Source organism: Saccostrea cucullata, unplaced genomic scaffold (assembly GCF_032062105.1).
Source record: "Saccostrea cucullata isolate Sc308-1 unplaced genomic scaffold, CSIRO_AGI_Scuc_v1 ctg752, whole genome shotgun sequence".
In the NCBI taxonomy this organism is placed as follows: domain Eukaryota; kingdom Metazoa; phylum Mollusca; class Bivalvia; order Ostreida; family Ostreidae; genus Saccostrea; species Saccostrea cuccullata.
The window spans coordinates 4,867-24,977 of NW_026923231.1; the positions used below are offsets into that span (position 1 = coordinate 4,867).

The 20,111-nt window shown below is 31.6% G+C and overlaps 1 protein-coding gene across 1 annotated transcript in view; it reads left to right on the forward strand.

The window, feature by feature from the left end:
• The first annotated feature begins 12,325 nt into the window (after positions 1 to 12,325).
• The window catches only part of LOC134263502 (uncharacterized), a 52,079-nt gene continuing 44,293 nt past the window's right edge, over positions 12,326 to 20,111 (forward strand). Inside the window, exons 1-3 of the mRNA XM_062745853.1 lie at positions 12,326 to 12,346; positions 18,035 to 18,115; positions 19,565 to 19,785. Coding sequence (XP_062601837.1) covers positions 18,060 to 18,115; positions 19,565 to 19,785 — 277 coding nt within the window. The 5' untranslated portion in view covers positions 12,326 to 12,346; positions 18,035 to 18,059. The remainder of the gene's footprint in view (positions 12,347 to 18,034; positions 18,116 to 19,564; positions 19,786 to 20,111) is intronic.

A 20,111-nucleotide genomic window follows, 5' to 3' on the forward strand; every position in this document is an offset into this window, starting at 1 on the left:
AATAGTTCCCTGTCGTGAGTTTGATAAAAGAGCTATACCACTGGATAAGGAATATAGTATTTTTGAAGGGAGGTCAAAAAAGGGGGGAGATTATTGTAAAATAATTATATAGGTAGAAGAAAATTATCTAACCAGTCTTTAAATTAAGAGGAAGTTGAAATTTTAAGGTAATTATTGTTCTTTTTTTCTCATATAATTTGAATCATTGAAAAAATTAGAAGTGTCATGCATGATAAGCATTGGAACTTTCTTTATACGCAGTAGTTATCTTAACGAATTTGCGATATGCATGGTGTCTTGCAAAAAGGGGGATATAAAAGCGTGTAAAATAGCCTGAGAGATATTTTTTTAAGTTTTCAAAAGTTATTAATAAACTTATTTAGTATTGCGAATATATAGTTTATTTTAATATTTTACTGAAATACGTAGATACAATGATAAAAAATAAAATAATAAAAAATAATAATAACAAGAAATGCGTTTGTTACTTAAACTATTAATATTTGTTATGGAGTTCAGTCAATCTACATAGTGGAACATCAGTAAATGTCTTTCAGAAAAAAAGGTATATATTTATTTAGCATGGTATTCAAATAAAAAAAAATTTTGGGTGTTCACACATGATAGTTTAGGCAATGTCTATTTAATAATGAGATGTTGTTAATATTGACACTAACACAACATTTCATTTAGCATGCATTTTATGTATTGACCATAACATATCATAGATACTACGTATCTTTAAGGAAGCATAAAAATACCAATACATGGCCTAAACTTCCTCGAGTAGTTTTTGTTCTTATTTTTCTACCCTTTTTTAGATTTACTTCCCACAGTTTTATTTATTTTCAGTACTTTTTTATTTTAGCTAATGTACGTTTTTACTAGATTATATATCTACAAGATATATGATATCATTGTTAGTAATACATTCAACTACGAACACAATGGATTTCTTATTTTCAATGACATATATTAATAGCCTTTTAAAATACTTTTTATGTGTTTTCATACTGGTAGGAATCCTTTCATTGTAGTTACGTTTTTCACTTTTTCCAAAAAGTGTCCTCAATTCGTATTTGCCAAATTGAATAAAATATTGACAATTTCCCCATGAAGATACAGCATCAAGAATTCAATAGTCATGCATAGAATCTCAACTGAAGCGGGAGCGGTTGCAACAAGTAAAAAGAGCACAAAACGGAGTCGTTAAAAGATCAAGTCAGAATGGCCCTAACAATAAATACTAGAGTTGACTATACTGCATCGTGATCCGTTCCTGAAGGTAAGTCAAATAAATACAACTGATCTGAAAATAAATTTATATATTTGAAGTTTTCTTTTGGCTTATACATGTATATATATTTTTTCGAATTTATTTTAATAGCGGATATACGGCAGCATGATTGGTTTGGATGATGAAGTTGATTTGGAAGACAATTTTAATAAACTTTATCAACTTCTAAGTACCATTAAATTACATGTGTTTTTGACTTGGATTTTAATTGGTTAGGTTTGTGAACTAGTATATCTTGGTAGAAATATCTTACGAATACTTTAGAGTACATGTAGTAGTATTAATTAAGGTCATCAAATTGCTTTTGACTTGAGAAACATACACGATGGGAGATGCAATATTGATTTAATATGTTAGCCAGAGCATCAGTTATAGTTTTTTCAAACGAAGCTGTATGTAGAGAGACATAGAGAATTCAACATATACTGAACACTTCAGTTCAAAAATGGTATAGAGGCATTTGTAGCAACTTGGCTTACTTTTGTTACACTGTAGTGGTTCGCTGAAGCATATTGGCAGGATGATCGAATATAGAGAGGATTTTGAAGGACTCCAACAGACTGTTTAATTTTTGACAGCTGTTGTTTGTTTTGGTTAAGGATCGACAGATGAAACAAACAAAAAATGGATGTCTGGATAATCAATATCTTTTGGCTTTATTTCATTGCAAATGATGCAAATAACACATTTCTAAAATATCAAGAAATTGTAAACCTTCTGTGATGTTTTTAAGTCTGCCCTCCTGAAACCATGCTTATTAATCTATACAAATATTTTTTTTGACTTTAAATCTCATTATTGTAAAATTTTGAATAAAAAATTAAGAACCATTCTCTGTAATGATTTGAAATTTTATATAGGAGCTGTGGCACACATAGTCTCAGAATTTCTCTAAACTCTCTATGATAAAAGTCATTGATACTGAAATCAGGCAAAAATTGGTTGCTATGTTTTAAAGTTACCATGGCAACATGTCTTAAAATTCGAAAAATGGCATTTTTTAACATGTTTAGAGCCCCATAGTTAACATTTGCGGCAAAGCAAACAATTGGCAATGACTGTTTCTAAAAGTTGAAGGTCACATGTCTCAAATGCATGATAAATATGTTTGGTAAATCAATTATTACATACGTTACTATGGTAACAAAGTAATCAAAAGTAAAAAAAAAAAAATAATCATTTAATTTTATAAAGTCATACATGTAAAAATAAAATTCAATTATAGGATGAAATGTGACCAAATAATAGAAAAAAGAGCCTTGAAACATATACCAAGAACAAAATATGATATTTCATTTTCGTTGGCAATGGTTGCCAAGGTTTTTATACCACAGAAAGCCTTCAAAGTAACACTCTGAATGTTTAAATCTGATCCTATCTTTTAAAAAAAGCACATTTCCTCATAACTAATGATCAATTTTATAAGATGTTGGTGTGCTCCAAGTTTTCCCATTTGAAAAAATTCAGATTAGATTCTTTAAATAGAGCGTTGCTATGGAAATAAGCAGAAAATATATGCTTAAAAACCTGAAAAATATTTTCTTTCCTTGGATACGTATCCTTAAAAGTAGATTCCCAAAACTTTTATGATTGATATTTATTATCAGCTAACTTGACTTTTAGTTTTGACTATCATCCAATCTCTAAGTGGATGCAAGAAGATGGCACACAGGGTTTAATATTGATATAAAGTTCACAAAATTGAACATTTTCCCTTCTTGGTAACCATAGCAACAGTGTTGATTTATTCATCAAATTTTATCAATATATGATATTCAACTTCTGTTCTAAAAGATAAGTACTATTCAAGCTGAGTCCTTTGATTTGTTTCTTGATTAAATGGCAATTTAATTCTTAATGCAGCGAAAAATAATTCACTTTTAAGCACTGGTACTTTGTTTCCATGGTAACACTGCAAAGTAGCAAGTATACCCAATTTTTCTTATGGTTTTGGTGTTGCAAGGTTCTAAGGATGCATATTTGTCAGTCTTGAATTTTCATGTTTTTCCTCAAGACAGTAGCATTAACCCAATCTTAGTTACTTGTTTTGCATGGTTACACTTTGTTACCATGGCAACCATAAAAGTTATTTATAGAATAATATTGCTTATACTTATATACTTAAGGTCAAACATTTTCATAGTTTTTCTTAAGTCGTTGATTGAGTTTGAGCATGTTACACCTACCATTAGTGAATACGGAGTGTTTTTAAGCATATTTCAGCAGTTTAAATGTATTCCAAATGTACCCTTGGTTACCACTTATAAGAGATATATTCTAAACAGTTTTTTTACAGTATAAGTGACATTAAGGTGTCTTGTTTTTGTGAGAATGGTTTGTTGGCTTTTTCTAGTTTTTATTAAGCCACAGTCAAGATTTAAAGTGGCTGAAAATCTCGATTTTTCAAACTTTTCCGGCTGTTGCCATAGCAACCGAGACACATAGCAACGAAATTTTGATTGATATTTGTTTCTGGTGTCAAGAACTAAGCATGGGTGAAGTTTCATCAAAATCGGTGACCATGCGTGGCAACGAAATTTAAGTGGTAACAGAGAATGGCTATTAAAAACAACGCGGTGAAAAATATTCATATTATTGATTTAAACATGACCATAGTTGTTATTTTCAATTATGTGACATGAGTTTGCATCATCTGTCCTAAAGCACAGTTTACAAAGTTTTGATCTACCAATGATGATGAATCAACTAGTAAAGGGTAAATTACCTGACGGTTTTGTAAGTATTGTCATCAGTTTCATGGTTACATGTACATTACAGGTGTCTAGGACAGCTAAAAGTATATACTGTAAAGTGTGCAAATTTTGAAATTATCTTTTTTGAAAAATTGACCTCGTATGTTGAGCAAGTACGAATCATAAAAAGAGTTGTAAGATAATGCAGGAAAAAATTATCAAAAAAAAAAAAAAAAAAAAAAAAAAAAAACACGTCCCGTTCTTTAAAATGTGACAATTTTGATGTTTTACTATCTTACTAAGTCAGATTTATAGCTATAATGTTTATACCTTATGCCTATTATACATGTATTTACTTCCGAAGTCATTTCAAAATAGTACAAAGTTAATACTTCGACTTTACAGATGTTTACCTTTCACTTCTTTAAGTAATTCATTGAACCCGCCATATTGTCAGTCACACCAAACGTAATATGTATTCTATAATTCTATTGGTTAAGAGACTAAGTCAGCCAATCATATTAGGCATTTATTTTTAATGTATAATTGGCTTACTCTGTCTATAAATAGTGCTACTCATGAAATTCTCACTCACTCTGCTAGGGGTCAAGAACGCAAGGTTCGTGCTTCTTAAGAACTTCAAGTTCGGTAGCAAATTTATGTAGTATAATGTAGATACCCATAGTAGAGTCATTCATTTATTGGTTCAGGGTAGAATTAGATATCCCTTACCTTATTTCAGTTACATATATTGATAGGTTATCCCTATGTTTATTTTTATATAGGCCTACATTCTTGGGTGTATCGAAGCTCTTTAATACAATAAATACATATTTTTGAAGTCACGTTCTCCCCTTTAATTTTTTCAATTATTTAATTATTTTTGGATAAATCCATTTGTTATATTTGATGGAAACATTTTGCTTTTTATTATCAACTAGTCTAAAGTCATATTTTTACCTTTGTTATAATAAATTATAAAACTTTACAAATCTTTTCATTTCAAAATAAGGTGATGATCATAATCTGGGAATCACAAAAGAACCTGGGTAGATAATTTAACCAGTGTGGCCCATATATAATGGTTTAATAAGACTTTCCAATTCCAAGTGATATAATCGATAGATTATATTAAATTAAATATTTACATCAAAGTTAGAACTTGTACTTTGGGAAAGGTTTGTCTTATTTTAGTCCCTTGATTACACTGGTTCCCGCTACATTTTTGGTGCCTGTGAAACCAGGATTCCTAGAAAGAAACCATGACTTCACCTTTACCTCCCTTCCATACATCCACACCCAAAGATAGTGGAGCTAGGCCTAAAACTCATATTCAAGGTGCCCATACACAAGAGTTAGAAAATAGTCTTTACCCCAATTTTGAAGCCCTTGAAAAAGAGCCTGATAGTATTGATGAGAGAAAGATGGACAGAGAGTTTCAAGAGATGACTGAAATCTATGAGAGAGTGAAGAAGGAGTATGAGAAGAGAAAGTCAGTAAATCAGAATGAAAGTGCCAAGTTAAGTTGTTCCGCTGTTGATAAAAGTACCAGAGTAGACAAGAAAGTCACTTTTAAGGATTCAACTCAAGGTTCTCCTGTAAGTTTAGGTGCATCTTCACTTAGTAGGGAAACAGAGATGGATGCATTACAGAGACAAATTAAAGAGTTAGAAATACATGAATTAGAGTTGTCCATAGCACTGTATAGGTCACAGTTAGATGCATACAAGACTACAACAGATACATCTACTCCAACAGGCACAACTCAAACAGCTAGGACAACACCTACACAGTTAGGCACACCACACTCTCTTCCTTCATCCCAGTCCAGTAATTAAGAGGTCCAGAGTTGGTCGAGCTATAAAGCCTACTGGATATTTAAGTAGGAAGTGTTTACAAAAGTTATGTGAAAAATTTCAAGTTATATAAATGAAGCGCTTTTCAGTGGCGATTTTTTGAAATATTGAAGCGGTATTTTGTGCTACAAAATTACCTCCTTTTCCAATGAGCTGTTCATGGTTTGTTTCAATTAGACCTATATCACAAGTAATATATAGAAACTTTTTTACAATACATATATGTAATAATTTATATATTTATAACTGAAATTTAGTTATGGTGATAGTATTGATATTTATTAGAATTGTTAACATGTAACATCAATACTTATAGAACATTAATTTCATAATAATAATAAGAACTAGATGAGATCTCGTTGCGAGCAACGAGTAGGTCTTCCGTCGAATTTCTCGATAAGATGATATGTGATTTTGATTGAGATATTCGTTAAAGTAGAATATTAATGTCATTAAGTTTTCCTTCATTAAATTTAAAGTTTCTGATTTTTATGACGATATTCTGAACATCTTTTGTTTGATATGACTTATAAAAATACTCCCCCTTTTCGAGACATAAACCATAAAAAATATAGCATTTTGGCCCCTTGCGACCCCTTATTATGTAAGATATGACCAAAAATTTATAATTTATTGTTGCAAATCGTTTAGAAAAATATCTTTGCTTCTGTAATGTATCACAAAAACTGATCATTAAAGAGGTACAGATGCAAGACTTTTGGCCCCTTTAATCCCCTAATTTAAGGAGTCAGCCCCCTTTTTTTATATCAAATGAAAGGTCTTGTGATTTCAAAGACTTTTTATTCACCACTTATTCAGAGGTTTCTTTCCTTTGTGGAGATATGCTTCATATAAATATTTAGGGGCTATCCCCACAAGTCCTTAATGGGGCCGTTTTACAAAAAAAATCAAAGTATGAATATTGTTTAGAACATTATTATGACCATCTTTTAATCAATATTGCTTATCAAAATATTCCCCCTTTTTGAGGTACATGTATAAAGCGTCAAAGATTTGACTTTCTGACCCGTTGTGACCCCTAATTACGTAAAATATGATCCGAATTTTATCATATATTGTTGCAAATCATTAAGATGAATACATTTGCTTCTGTGATGTATCACAGAATATCGAGTTATTAATTAACATTAACGAGTTAAAGATGACAGATTTTGGGCTCCTCTGAGCCTCTAATTTGAGGAGTCAGTCCCTTTTTCTTGATTTCTGAAAGGTCTTGTGATTGCAAAGACTTTCTGTTTTAAAACTTATTCAGAGATCTCCCTTCGTTATGGAGATATGCTGAATGGAAATATTTACGGGCCACCCCTAGAAGTCCCAAATAGGGCCATTTTATAAAAATTCAAAGTATGCATATTGTTTAAAATATTATTCTTACCATCTTTTGTTCAATATTGCTTATCAAAATATTCCCCCTTTTTAGCGAAGCTAACCGCTTTATGGCATGTGTCCGATTTTTATCTACACCGGAAACTTCCATAAGGCGCTACCTATCGACAACGGAAACTTCAACAAAGTCTCTACCTAGTACCTATGATTTGTTTCTAACACATATAACATATGTTAAATAAAATCAAGACTATCAAAACAACATAATCTTTCGGTTTTTTAATTTTTTTTCTGATTTTGTTTGTCAATGAAATAAATTTATAATTGTTGTATTAAAAAAAGTTTATGTATAGGAGCATTTGGTGTCGAGATTAAATTTCCGTGACATCAGCTGATGGCGATCGGGCCCTGTGACGAAATTCGAAGTCAGCATGAAGTTTAGCTGATAACATTATCAACGCATTAGATTTAAACTTTAGGAAGAAATGTATAGCGAGAAATATCATATTTGAACCCAGTGTTACACGAAAACCAGTAGGCATTTCCGATTTATGTGTTAAATTGAAGCCTGAATCGAACAGGTGGTCAAAATGGCGTTGGACACCTTGTGTATTTATATATAAAGGGGGTAGAATGTTTCGACATTTGGCTAATTTAGAGACTTACTGATAAAAATTCAGGCGCCTGTGATTAATTATAAGGCACCCCTTATGAACAATAAATATTTGACCGAATTATGCTACTGGGCACAGGGAGGACGGGTTAATTACTGGCTAAAGGGGTTGAAGGTTATTACCGACTGCAAAACATCGGAGAATCTCTCGATCGAGTTTCATTTTCCAAAATATTTAGGCATCCTTTAATTAACTTAAGTAATACTAGTACACGAAGAAAGCCTTTATATAAAAATACTGAATACATCTGTAAGTTGTACAGTTATGGATTACTTCCATAATGAAACGTTTGTTTTCTTCTCCTTTTCTTCTCAATTGAAATTATTTAAAAATGATAAAAGCTTTGTTTCCAGGGATAAATTCTGTATTCAGTCTAATTATTACAAACGATTTTAAACGATCACATTTTTATTTAAAAAAAAAATAATGGGAGCCTGAAAATACTAAAATTAATTTTAAAAAATTGGAGAAAAAAATTTAATCGGCATTCGATCCTTTTCTAAAAATCAGCCGATATAAAATATGCACAGAAAAAAGAGGCATGAAAAATCTTGACGATAAGCACAAATTGAAAATTATATCTAATGAATGATTATTTTTGAAAGTTTACTAAATTCCTATGCAAGGTATAAGTTGTAAAAATACTTTTTAAATTTGAATTTGTCCAATTCGTTAATTATCATTTTGAGCCTTTGAGAAAAAATAAAAATTAAAATACAGATGCTTACAGACATATTGATAGAAATTCGCATACTTGTTTTTACTAAAAAAAAAAAAAACAATGTATTGCTTATGCGACATATTGAAGAAAGTGACAATGATACCTAGGTAATTCTTGCAATGGACAATTAAATTGTTTTTATACACTGACTTCTAGTGAACCTTTGAATTTTTAAAGTACTAGTATTGATGGATTAAACAACAACTTTCCTTTTCACACGTTTTTTTTTTTTTTTTTTTTTTTTTTACAAGATTTCATGAAAAATATTTGCCAAATACTCAGTATATGTTCGTTTATACATATCGTGCAAGACTCTTTTTTAAATAATTGTCATATACCATTTACTTATTCGAACATTTAATTGTATGAAAAGTCAATAATGTACATTTCTTAAAACTTTATTATCTTGTTTACTTGTCTTTCTTCCTGTGAGAGAAATAGTTCATAATATTAATAAACAGATGTACTCAGTATCTGTATCAAAATACAGAATGAACAGTGATCGGTCTCAAAAGAAAAACGGATCCTTGAAAGTTCCGGTGCCTAGGAGAAGTAAGCATCCCCAATGACAGGTCACACCTGCTGACCCGCAGTGAGCCTACGAAACTGAAGCTCTCTGAAGTTAATTTATTCTCTGCTCGTCCATCCGTTTTTCTCAGACTAGCCAGCTAAAGATCTATGTACAGTACTCTAAATCAATTAATCTAAAGAATTTGAATTATCATTTTATTTTATTTTTGAGTTATTTGCTATAGTAGCCTTTACAGTTACCTAATTTCAGAATCAATAGAGCATGAAAGTCAATTAAATTTGCAACATCAACATAATTTTTTTTCGTTCTGAGCACTTTTGGACGCCACCAATGGAGACAATTAGGGAGAAATTTTTGAAATTGAACTTCCTGTCTTTCAAACTGAAAATCTCAGGTTGATATTTTAATACAAAAATTTGTGACATCAGTCTGGGATGTTATTGGTTATACCATTTAGTTAAGTACTACAAAATTCAGTGTGTCTGCTTCTTCGCTGATGACACTGGAAAAAGACATGCATGCCTACTTTAATATCATGATTCAATGCATTTTTTGTTATTGTACACTGTACATATTCGATGAAAGCATGCTAACCGCTTTTCAGTACTTTCAGTACTTTGATTGAGATATAAAGCGTCAAAGATTTGACATTCTGGCCCCTTGTGACCCTTAAATACGCAAGATATGCTCAAAAGTTTATTATATATTGTTGCAAATGGTCTAAAATTAAAACACTAAAGATATTAAAAAAATCGAGCAGAAAAAGTGATAAAATTTTTCGGACACACGGGGGGTTAAACCCGGGTCGCCCGCGTGGCAATCCAACGCGCTAACCATTTAGCCATTGGGATTTCCACTTCAAATTTTCAAATGCAAATATCTTGAGATTGGCTTTTTCGATTTTCAAACAAATTACAGTGGAGTAACAATAGAATAACAGTAGGGTCTTCTTAATCGGAAGCTCGGAAGACCCTGAAAAGAAACAATCGAATAATAGAAGGTTCTCCGTTGGAGACGGAAGACCTTAATAAAAGTGAAAAAGAAACAACAGAATAATAGAAGGGTCGCCCGTTTGAGACGGAAGACCTTTCTAACTTTTAATATACATGTATTTATATGCCATGAAGTGTAGGCCTCATGTGATTGTATTTAGTGAATAAAGTAATTTTTTTGTGTAGCGAATGCATATTATCCTGGATCGACATAGTGTGTCAGTGCCATATATGTTGAAAAGGTATTTATTTTATTAAGATTTTATTTATTAAATGATATGTGTTGCTTTCTGAGCACAATTAATGCATAGTTATGAGAAATAAAAAAAACAAACACTTTTTTAAATCATGTTATTGTCTGTCACTTTCCTCTGTTTTTCTTAAAAATGCTTTCCATGAGATATATAGTTAAAAGGTCTATTATAAAAATTTATTTTCTCCATCTATTACCATAATAATAACATTTATTAAGATATGGAAAATTATGCTTATCATTTGCAGCATATATGGTAAATATTTTCCTAACCACAAATTGTGAAACTCACCAACATGATATTAAACCGTGACATTCAGAACATTTTCAAAAAAGTACAAGGAAATTCCAAAACATTTCATGAAGAAATTTGTAAATTCCTTCAAATAGAAAAAAACAAAGAAGAAGGTACAGTTTCAATACAAATTAAGCCCTATAGATGCATTTTTCTCATATATGAAGGTGATATAAATTCATTCCTTCTGAATCATAGGAATTCTCTGCAGTAAGAATACACAAATGGTTTTTCTCATTTGACCTCCTAAATGCTAATTGTGACGTCATTAACTTGTGCATTTTCCCGTATTTTCTTAAAAAGCTGCAGAGGACATCCATTTTTAGTGGAATTTTCTTTCCTAAAATATACACTGCCTCGCCCACAAAGATTTTGAGTTAGTGTTTTTTAAATGCAGTTTACATATATCCAAAAATTGAACTGGGCGACGATGGCAACACTTTTTTTCTTAAGGAAAATATTAGCACAGAAATGAAACATTCTGAGGCTTATCTGCAAAAAACTCAGAAATGTATCAAATGAATTAAACATTGTTAATGGTAACACATTCACAACAAACAGAAACTTAACAATCATTAAATTTGTTTTGTGTTTTCATGGGATTACAATTTAATAGTAAATTTTGACGTCATGGGGCCGGGGCAATGGAAAATAACATGGAATGCCTCACTCATTTCAAACCTACTTAATTAGACGGTATTTTGATTAATTTTTAAGATCGTTATTTCAATTCAATCTGAAATTATAAGGAATCACTCTCTAGTTAGAAGACTATGTCAGGGACATCTGGCATGCTATGCTATGCCCTGGCATAATTTCCAAACTAAATACTGATTCCTTTATTTTAAAATAAGCTGAGATCTGCAGATAATATATTAAAAGTCAAACGTTAGCAATGGAATTTGTAATTAAGAAGATAAATCAAACGCACTACTTCTCGAGCTTATTTCTGATATTAGTCACTCAGCCTCGATCTGATTATGTGAATATTTGCGAGGCGAGAATGGGGAGTAGAGTCGTTATCTTATGGTAATAACTTAAAATACATGTTGATAAATACCGAATGATTCTCAATGCTGATAAGTCTTTCATGTTTTCAGGAATGTATACTTCTCTATCTGTGTACATTTATTTTTTTGGGATATTTGGAGAAAGCAGTGCATCAAAAACATCTTGAAAAATAGTGGTGTTCTGAAACTAATGGAAATATTGATTTTTTTCTGTTTAAGATGTGTGCAGTTTATTCAGTATCGAAGGGCTGAGAACTCGTACATTAAAAAGTTGTACAAGGAATACAATAATGAATGAAATACAGGGCAGATTTGTTGTCAGCAGACTCAAATTAGGGAAAGTATGTACATGTATACTTACAGTGTTCATTTTTTAACGTTTTAATTTACCTAAAATATCATGTGTATCGCAAGCAAGCTTTAATACATTCCCCTATCGGCATGTCCGTTGACTTCACAAATTACGACTTATCTATAATTACTGTATAATTACCTAGACTATTTTACCAAAAACAGGTTTATGATAATAAAACATTTATGGGTACTGATCTATAATGTTTTGTGTTTGGCTCCTTTTCTTTAATTAGAACAGTTGTATGTGTACTCTGCGCATGTGCAGTTTTTCTAGCGTTAGTCGCCATTTTATCAAGTGACGGAAAATTCCCCTAAGAGAAAAGTAAGTTGTTTGGTGTTTTACGTTGACAGAAAGCAGTTATGATCGGTGGCGGATGTGCTATTATATTTGTTGTTTACTTAAATGTATGACTTGTTGGTTATTTTTTCATATTATGTTTTGCTTTGTCTTATTTGTATGTACATATACACATGTCTTCTTTGATTATTCTGTAATTTATTTTAGTGAATAAATGACCTCTTCTTTCCCTCTACTGTATTTTATGTCTTTTATAAGGAGTTTAAGTTATTCAGTTATCCATAAAACAGGTTTATGAAAATAAAACATTTATGGGTAATAATCATTAATATTTTATATTAGACACCTCTCCTTTAAATTGAGCAGTTGTATGTGTACTCTGCGCATGCGCAGTTTTTCTAGCGTCAGTCGCCATTTTTATCAAGTCACGGAGAAATTCCACTAAGAAATAAGTAACCAACGCCCTCCCAACCTCTTACATTTTTTCAACCTCTTATGTAAAATCATATTATTCAGTTTATCCCATAGCGGATGTGGTCCATTTTTTCGGATGTGACCCATTTTTTCTACCATATTCAGTATATTTTGTAAGAATTGAATGTACATCACATTTTTTTTATAAATATTGTGCATAATCGTTTGTGATTTGGGTTTTGTATGTGTTTTGCTTTGTATCATTTGTTGTTTACTTAAACGTATGACTTGTTTGGTTATTTTGTCATATGATGTTTTGCTTTGTCTTATTTGTATGTGCATGTACATATGTCTTGTTTGATTATTCTGTCATTTATTTTTGTAAATACTCGTTAATGATCTCTTCTATTCCTCTATTGAATGTTATGTCTTGTCTTTAATGAGGGGGTTACGTATATTCAGGTATCCATAAAGCTTTCTCATGTTAATGAAATCGGATTTTCTTTAACTTAAAGACAATGTCCTTTTCCAAGAGGAGAGATAATCAAATAAAAGAAAAAAACCCTACCATGTGTTTATTTAGAAACTATGTTATAATGAACAGTGCATTCAGAAAAATAATTGCAAATATCCTCGGGTAGTGCAGATTCTAGTGAATTATAATTAATGCCTGGTATGATGAGTAAAAGATCAAGTTCTAGCTCATTTCATTTTGCTTTGTTGGGTTTTGAGGAATAAATATACGATCCTTTTAATTTTAAAGGAATTCAGCCCTTTTTTAATTTAAACGCTCGCGAACCAATACGACAATTTTTTGATATGCGAGTCTTACTTGATGAGTAATTATAAAAGGTTGTATTTTTTACGCTTCAATGATTTTGGATGGATTAAATATGACATTTTTAATTTGTAAAGGACGGCAGATAATTGTTCCCGTTAGAGGACTAGTGGCTATAATTTAGTTCTTAATGATGGTATTTGAGGCCTGTTTATTGTTTCTGTTACGTAATTCATATTACTGGAAATGGATTGTTATGGCGTGTAGATCTTTTGATGTACATGTATAGTTAAGATCTTGTGATGTATGTTAAACACCTTGTGATGAATATTCAAAAAATTGTGATGTATGTGCAATATCTTGTGACATATATATATTCAAAATCTTGTGACTTATATATATTCAAAATCTTGTGATTTCCCATACGAAAAAAAAAACACTATTAAGATTCAATCGGAGTATTCGGACAACTACTAGTTTAAGGTAAATTGACTGTCAATTGACCATTAGTTGAATTTTTGCCATGCAAATGAGGGAGCGTTCAACACATGTGCATAGAGTGGACCACTGTTGAATGCTCCTCTATTTTCTTTGCCGTTGGCGGCTAGTTAAATACTCCTGCATTTCCTTTGCAGTTGACCGCTAGTTGAATGCTCCTCTATTTCCTTTGCTGTTGACCGCTACAAAATGTAGTTGAATGCTCCTCTTTTTCCTTTGCACTTGATCTCTAGTTAAATACTCTTCTTTTTTCTTTGAAGTTGACCATTAGTTGAATACTCCATTAGTCAGTGCAAGAACATGTAGGTGGCATGCATTATTAAAAAAAAATAGAGGGAGATTTGAAATTTATAAGACAAGCAGTGTTCTTGAAAATTAAGCTGCCATGTCTCTGAGAATAAAAAGGTAAAAGCAATCGAGTTTCTAAATTGACATAAATGTGCACGGACAACTAAATGCATGTGATAAATAAATTGAGCTGGCACACTCTCATAAGTTGCTACATGCCTTCTTCATTTTCATTGCAGAAAAGGTATAGATTTGGTCTAAAGCAATTGCGTGTTTTTACCAACACAACAAGAAACGCAACAAAACAACTGATGCATGACAGTTTTTCAGAATACTGTAATATTTAAAAAGTACACAACAGTAGGGACATATACTTATTCTTTAAATTGTTTGCTTGTTAATATAAAATTAATATTTTATCCTAAAGCTAAGATGTCTGACTATTTTAAATATATCAAAGTGCGTCTGTACATTTTAATCAGATATCGACAGTTCAAATTTGTTCAAATTTCTGTCCTGTGCAAACAATTAAACACATTTTTAATTATCTCACCCCAAGGCTCTGTAAAAAATAAAAAAAAAACAATTAGTTAAAAAAGAGCGTTCGTTTGATTCTTTTTGTTCTCTACCACTAGTACTTGTAGTTTAATTTCTTGAAGTGTCACATATGTACTATATACTTATGTATGCATGCAGTATCACATACGTTCCTCTTCCTGTTTGCCATTGAAAAAAGGAAATATAAAATGAAAACATGAAGATGCATTTTGTAAAAGTGTGAGTCTGTATATATCAGATTTTTCAGACTAAGTCGGAATAGACAAGAGTGAAGAAACCACTGGTGAGACTAAGTTTTATCTATTTTCTTAACTTGCCTCATTATTCTCTATAGATCTTTAACTGCATATTTATATCCTTGCCAACATGTAATGTTTAATGCAGAATTTAGCATAGGCGCTTGGTTACAGGATGTTGTAGTTTATGTATTATATGCTTAAACAGGTGTAACTGAATATACTCCTTAAAAACAATGAAAAAAAAATCGCTGAAATTAACACATTTTACAAATATCATATCTACTGTGTATAAAAATAAGGAAACCATTTCATTCGCCATCTTGAATTCCAATGGGTGCTCTGGTTCACACATAATAAGTATATCTACACTTTTCGTACCAGTTTCTGGTGCGATCTACATTAGAAAATTATAAAATGACTACTCGTTATCATCTGTTGACCTGCATATGCTGTTTTGAACATGCAGTGAACAGAAACGTCCTCGATATCGAAAGCACAGGAAGTGTTCATCGATTGACGCGACGCCAAGCGGATTCTCATCATATAACCCTAGAGGTTTTTCCGCGTTGGTGTGTAAAATCCAAAAAGCCACTTCGAAGACAGGGCGGGTTTTTTTTTTTGTAACATCTTTTTAAAAAGCTTGCCTGACTAAATCAATTTATCTGCACGAAGAGTGATAAACCTTTGAGCAGTACTTTTGTAGGTTTAAAACATATCCTAACCTATGTATTTTGAAAACCTTGTGTAATTAAAATCTTGATTTTATTTTACTTGTAGAAGAATCATTTCTACACTGCATACTAAAGAGTATGTGTGAGAAGTCTGCAAGTGGAATGATCTGCCCTTGCATCTAAATTGATTTCAAGCTACATTGTAACTCCTATTATACATGTAGTTAATATCTGTTATCAATAGACCGTTTCACGGTAACTGCGGTACTGCTGTTTTGCAGGGCAAAATGATATAGTTTGGTGAAATATGACGTAAGAGTAATTGTTAAAGATACGTCATTTAATTATCTATCAACAAAAACTTCGCCAAATGTTATTATTTTGCCCTGCAAAACTGTAGTACCGCAGTTACCGTGAAGGGGCTAATTAAAATTATTGTTAACAATTTTTTAAAAAAGATGGATATACTTAAATACATAATTTGCTGGAGTGTATTTTCTTTTCTGAAGTAAACAGTAGAAATGTGTGTTTATCATTTTCTTTTTTTTTTAACAGGAAGGGGGGGGGGGTAGTGACACTATCATATATTGTGAATGAAAGAAGTAAACTCAATATGTAGGCCTTTGTATAAAGAGCAATCCAAGATTTTTCACTGCTTTCTTATTTATTTGTGCATCTGAACAGATATATATAATAGATCATGCATTGGAGATGATGACTTGAACTGCGTTGTTTATTAGTATTGGACTAGTCCATTTATGGATTAAACTAACCGCGGGATTGGAGACAAATTAGAAAAATCATTTGTTTAGTTTGCATGTTCTTATACTGACGTATACGATATGTTGTTTTAAAAGATGATAGATATAATTTCTGAAGCATTAGAAGGAACTTAAAGGAAAAACTTTATTTAAATCCATGAAACTTAGCACACCCATTCATACAACAGACCAATCTTGGGAAAAGGTGCGAAGTGGGCTTACTAGTGACATTTGGAGCGAAAAAAGCGATTCACCGGCCCTTTCGTAGAATATAAATGGACTGGCCCAGTAGTATAGAAATGCAGAAAAAATGATACACGGACATTGCGAATCACATGGAATAATCTTTTCCATGCAAAAAGAGTAAAGGAAGTAAACACTGCAGTATATTGCATCAGTAATATCATTCTTTTTTTCTGAAACTGTTTCTTTTAACATGCAGGTAAAGAATTCTAATGTAAATCAGCTTGCACAAAATCTGGCTCTTTAGGTATGATCGCACAGTTTCGGTTCTTGGAAATATCTATCCTTATACAGCCTGACCCCGTGACGTCAGGCAATTATATAATACATAAAATACACAATCCTGTTACCAAGCGCCTGTGGTTTTTAGCAGGTTTGCCTCATTGTTTACAGAAACAAAACTGATCACAGGAAGAATACTCTTTTGTGCATTAATGATAAGATTGCTTCACATTTAATTCATGATCTTAGGTCAATCAACCCTAGTAGAATTAGGATTGAAAATCATCCAGAGAAATGCACTATAATACTGTGCATGTCACATTTCTGCATTTTTAAGGGGCATTGGTTTGCATTGATGACTGGGGCTAGGATGGGGAAATAAGGTATCTCATCTCATGTCTGAGTTGATGAAACAACAAGTATATCTATCTTTCCTTCTTCATTTTGCATGAGAAAAAATTAAAATAAAGTATTACAAAGTCGTTACGCAATTATCCTATTTCGGGGGAGTGGGGGTATCTTGGATCTTTGATGGTATTAGGATCAAACTCTGAAAAACAAGGAGGCATATAGATAGAAGAGAAGTATTTAAATTTCCAAACGTTTCTTAATTCTGGTTAAAATTTGTCATATTTGAGATACATACATTCATCTTTTAGAGAAACATAGCAAAAGCTTGCCTATCACAGATTTTTGTACATAAATGGTTCTGATAGAAATTTGTATATAAATATTCTTGATAGGTAATATTGTGCTGTATGTTTTCTGAAGCCAGATGTGATGTAAAATCGATTAAAATTTTCAATAAATGAAAAAAAAATGGAAAATGATATAATTATTTTCTTACCTTTCTGTTTGATCCAATAACTTCCTCATTTTTTCCAGATTTTTATTCATATTTTTAAGTTCTGCATCCTTCCTTAAGACACCTTCCCAAAACAAGGGCCAAAAAGGGGTCTCAGCCTATCTTGTCCTTACAGAACAGAGAAAGCGCATTTGTGAAAAGTGCTAGAAACATGATGGTATTTCAATTTTTTTAGGAAATATAGACGTTTAAAAACAACGATGCTTGCAAATGAAGTTCTTAAAGACATTCTTCTGTGCTTTACACTACATTCATTGTAAGTATTTTCATCTGATGCGACTTTGTTTTATTTTCGGTCTCTCCAATCATTTAAGGCTCAAAAGACAAATAGATATCTACTAAGTAATCTTTGTTTTACATTATATTGCCCAGGCCAGGGTTGATCGGCAAATTATGCAATTTTTCTGAATACATCTGTCTAATTTCAACCATATTTGTGCCATCTCAGAATGCAATATGTTGCTAAATTTAGCTACATGTAGTTTACTAACTCAACGTTATTCTTTAATTCTTTCATTGACTATGAAATTTTGGACCTGTTTAAAAAATTAATAATATTGATGTTTATTAACTTACTGGTAACAATAGCACTGTTCTATCGATTCCTATGATTAAAATTGTCTCTCAAACAACACCCTTTATGAAATAAAACGACAGAAATGATTCAGGGAATCACTGTCTAGTTTGTTGGTAATGACAGGATATCAACAATAGTTTGAAAACTTGAAATAATTTGCATTCCATTGTAAAAAAAAAAATTAATTTCAAAAATGTTGTCTAAAAGATTAAGATTACACGAGGCCTCTAATGTCAATTTCAATAGCTATTCCGCTGGATATCTGACGTCAGATACAAATCAAAGTACTCAGAAGTACAGAGTGCCGGGCTCATTTACAGAGTAGAATGAATTTCTTACATGAATCACGTTTATTTTCTGATGAAAAAATTATTTTAAAACTATCAATATAAATGATAAGACACTGACAGTGAGTTTTTCAATCCTAATACCACGGTCCGATTTTGTCAGAATCAGAATTAATCTGGTACCGCAGCTGAATGTAAACAAACAGGCCAGTCTGGTTCCCTCTCCTGCTTTACCTCGTATGTGTAGAGAACTACGGTAACACTGATTATCAAAAATCCTTACGCTAATGAACTATGTTCTTTGACTTATGAAGTTTTCAAAGTCATTACTACTTATGTTTATTTTATATAGATAAAACTTCGTTTTATTTTTGTTGCTTTATTTAGCGTTTGTATTATCTCAAAAGCGGTTTAGAGTAAGTACTATTATATTTTTGCACGTAATTTTAAAATGGCGACTATGGGGTCAACATCCTGCCTTGAACAGGATCCCATAAGCCGGCAATTGCTCTTTGAGCAATAAGCCCGGCTAAAAATGACGCTCGTGATCTACATGCATACATGTATTATAGGCCTTCTTGTTCTCTGACCCTATGCAAGCCGGTTGAATTATTATGAAATTAACTCACCTTAGTGTGAAAGAGATATCACAGACGAATCAAATTAAGCACTCCTCGTAAATGATATTTTTGGCACCAAATTAACTTTTTTTTACTTTTTTTACTTTTTCACTGATAAAAAGAATCAAACAAAGGCTATCGCCACATGGTACCGGTCAAATTATTCAAATGTTAATGAAAATGAATGTAAAACAGAAATTAATGAACATTTATTATTGCAGAAGTTCCATGAGTCAATATTGCCCTGCAACTCTTGGCACTAAGAATTATGTACCGTCTTGTCCAGGAAATAAAAGTGAGTGGGAGATTGCATCACAGAGAAAGAACTGTGCTGTTATACCACAAAACTGTACAGCTTCAAACAACTTTGTATATCACTGTCTCCGAACTAATCAGAAAAAACTAATTGAAGTTTGCAGTTTACGTGTTACAATTACATTCCGTAAGTATTGGCAAAAAATGTTAAGTTTAATGCTGTGACTAGAGCAAACGATAAAATTAAGTTTCTTGTTTTCTCCTTTTCAAATCGATGATCATTTTTGATTATTTTAAGTAATAAACAAAAAAGAATAGAACCTAGGTTTGCGAATAAAAAATATATATATATACAATAAGACTTGAAGTTCTGGACATCTGTCGAATACCGACACATTCTTTTGATAATGTTTTCATGAATCAATCCTTTTTAAAGCTGTTTATGAAAATGAAAATCTTCTGTAATTAGACATCTTTGTATAATGAATAGGAAAAAGAAAATAACGTTATAGG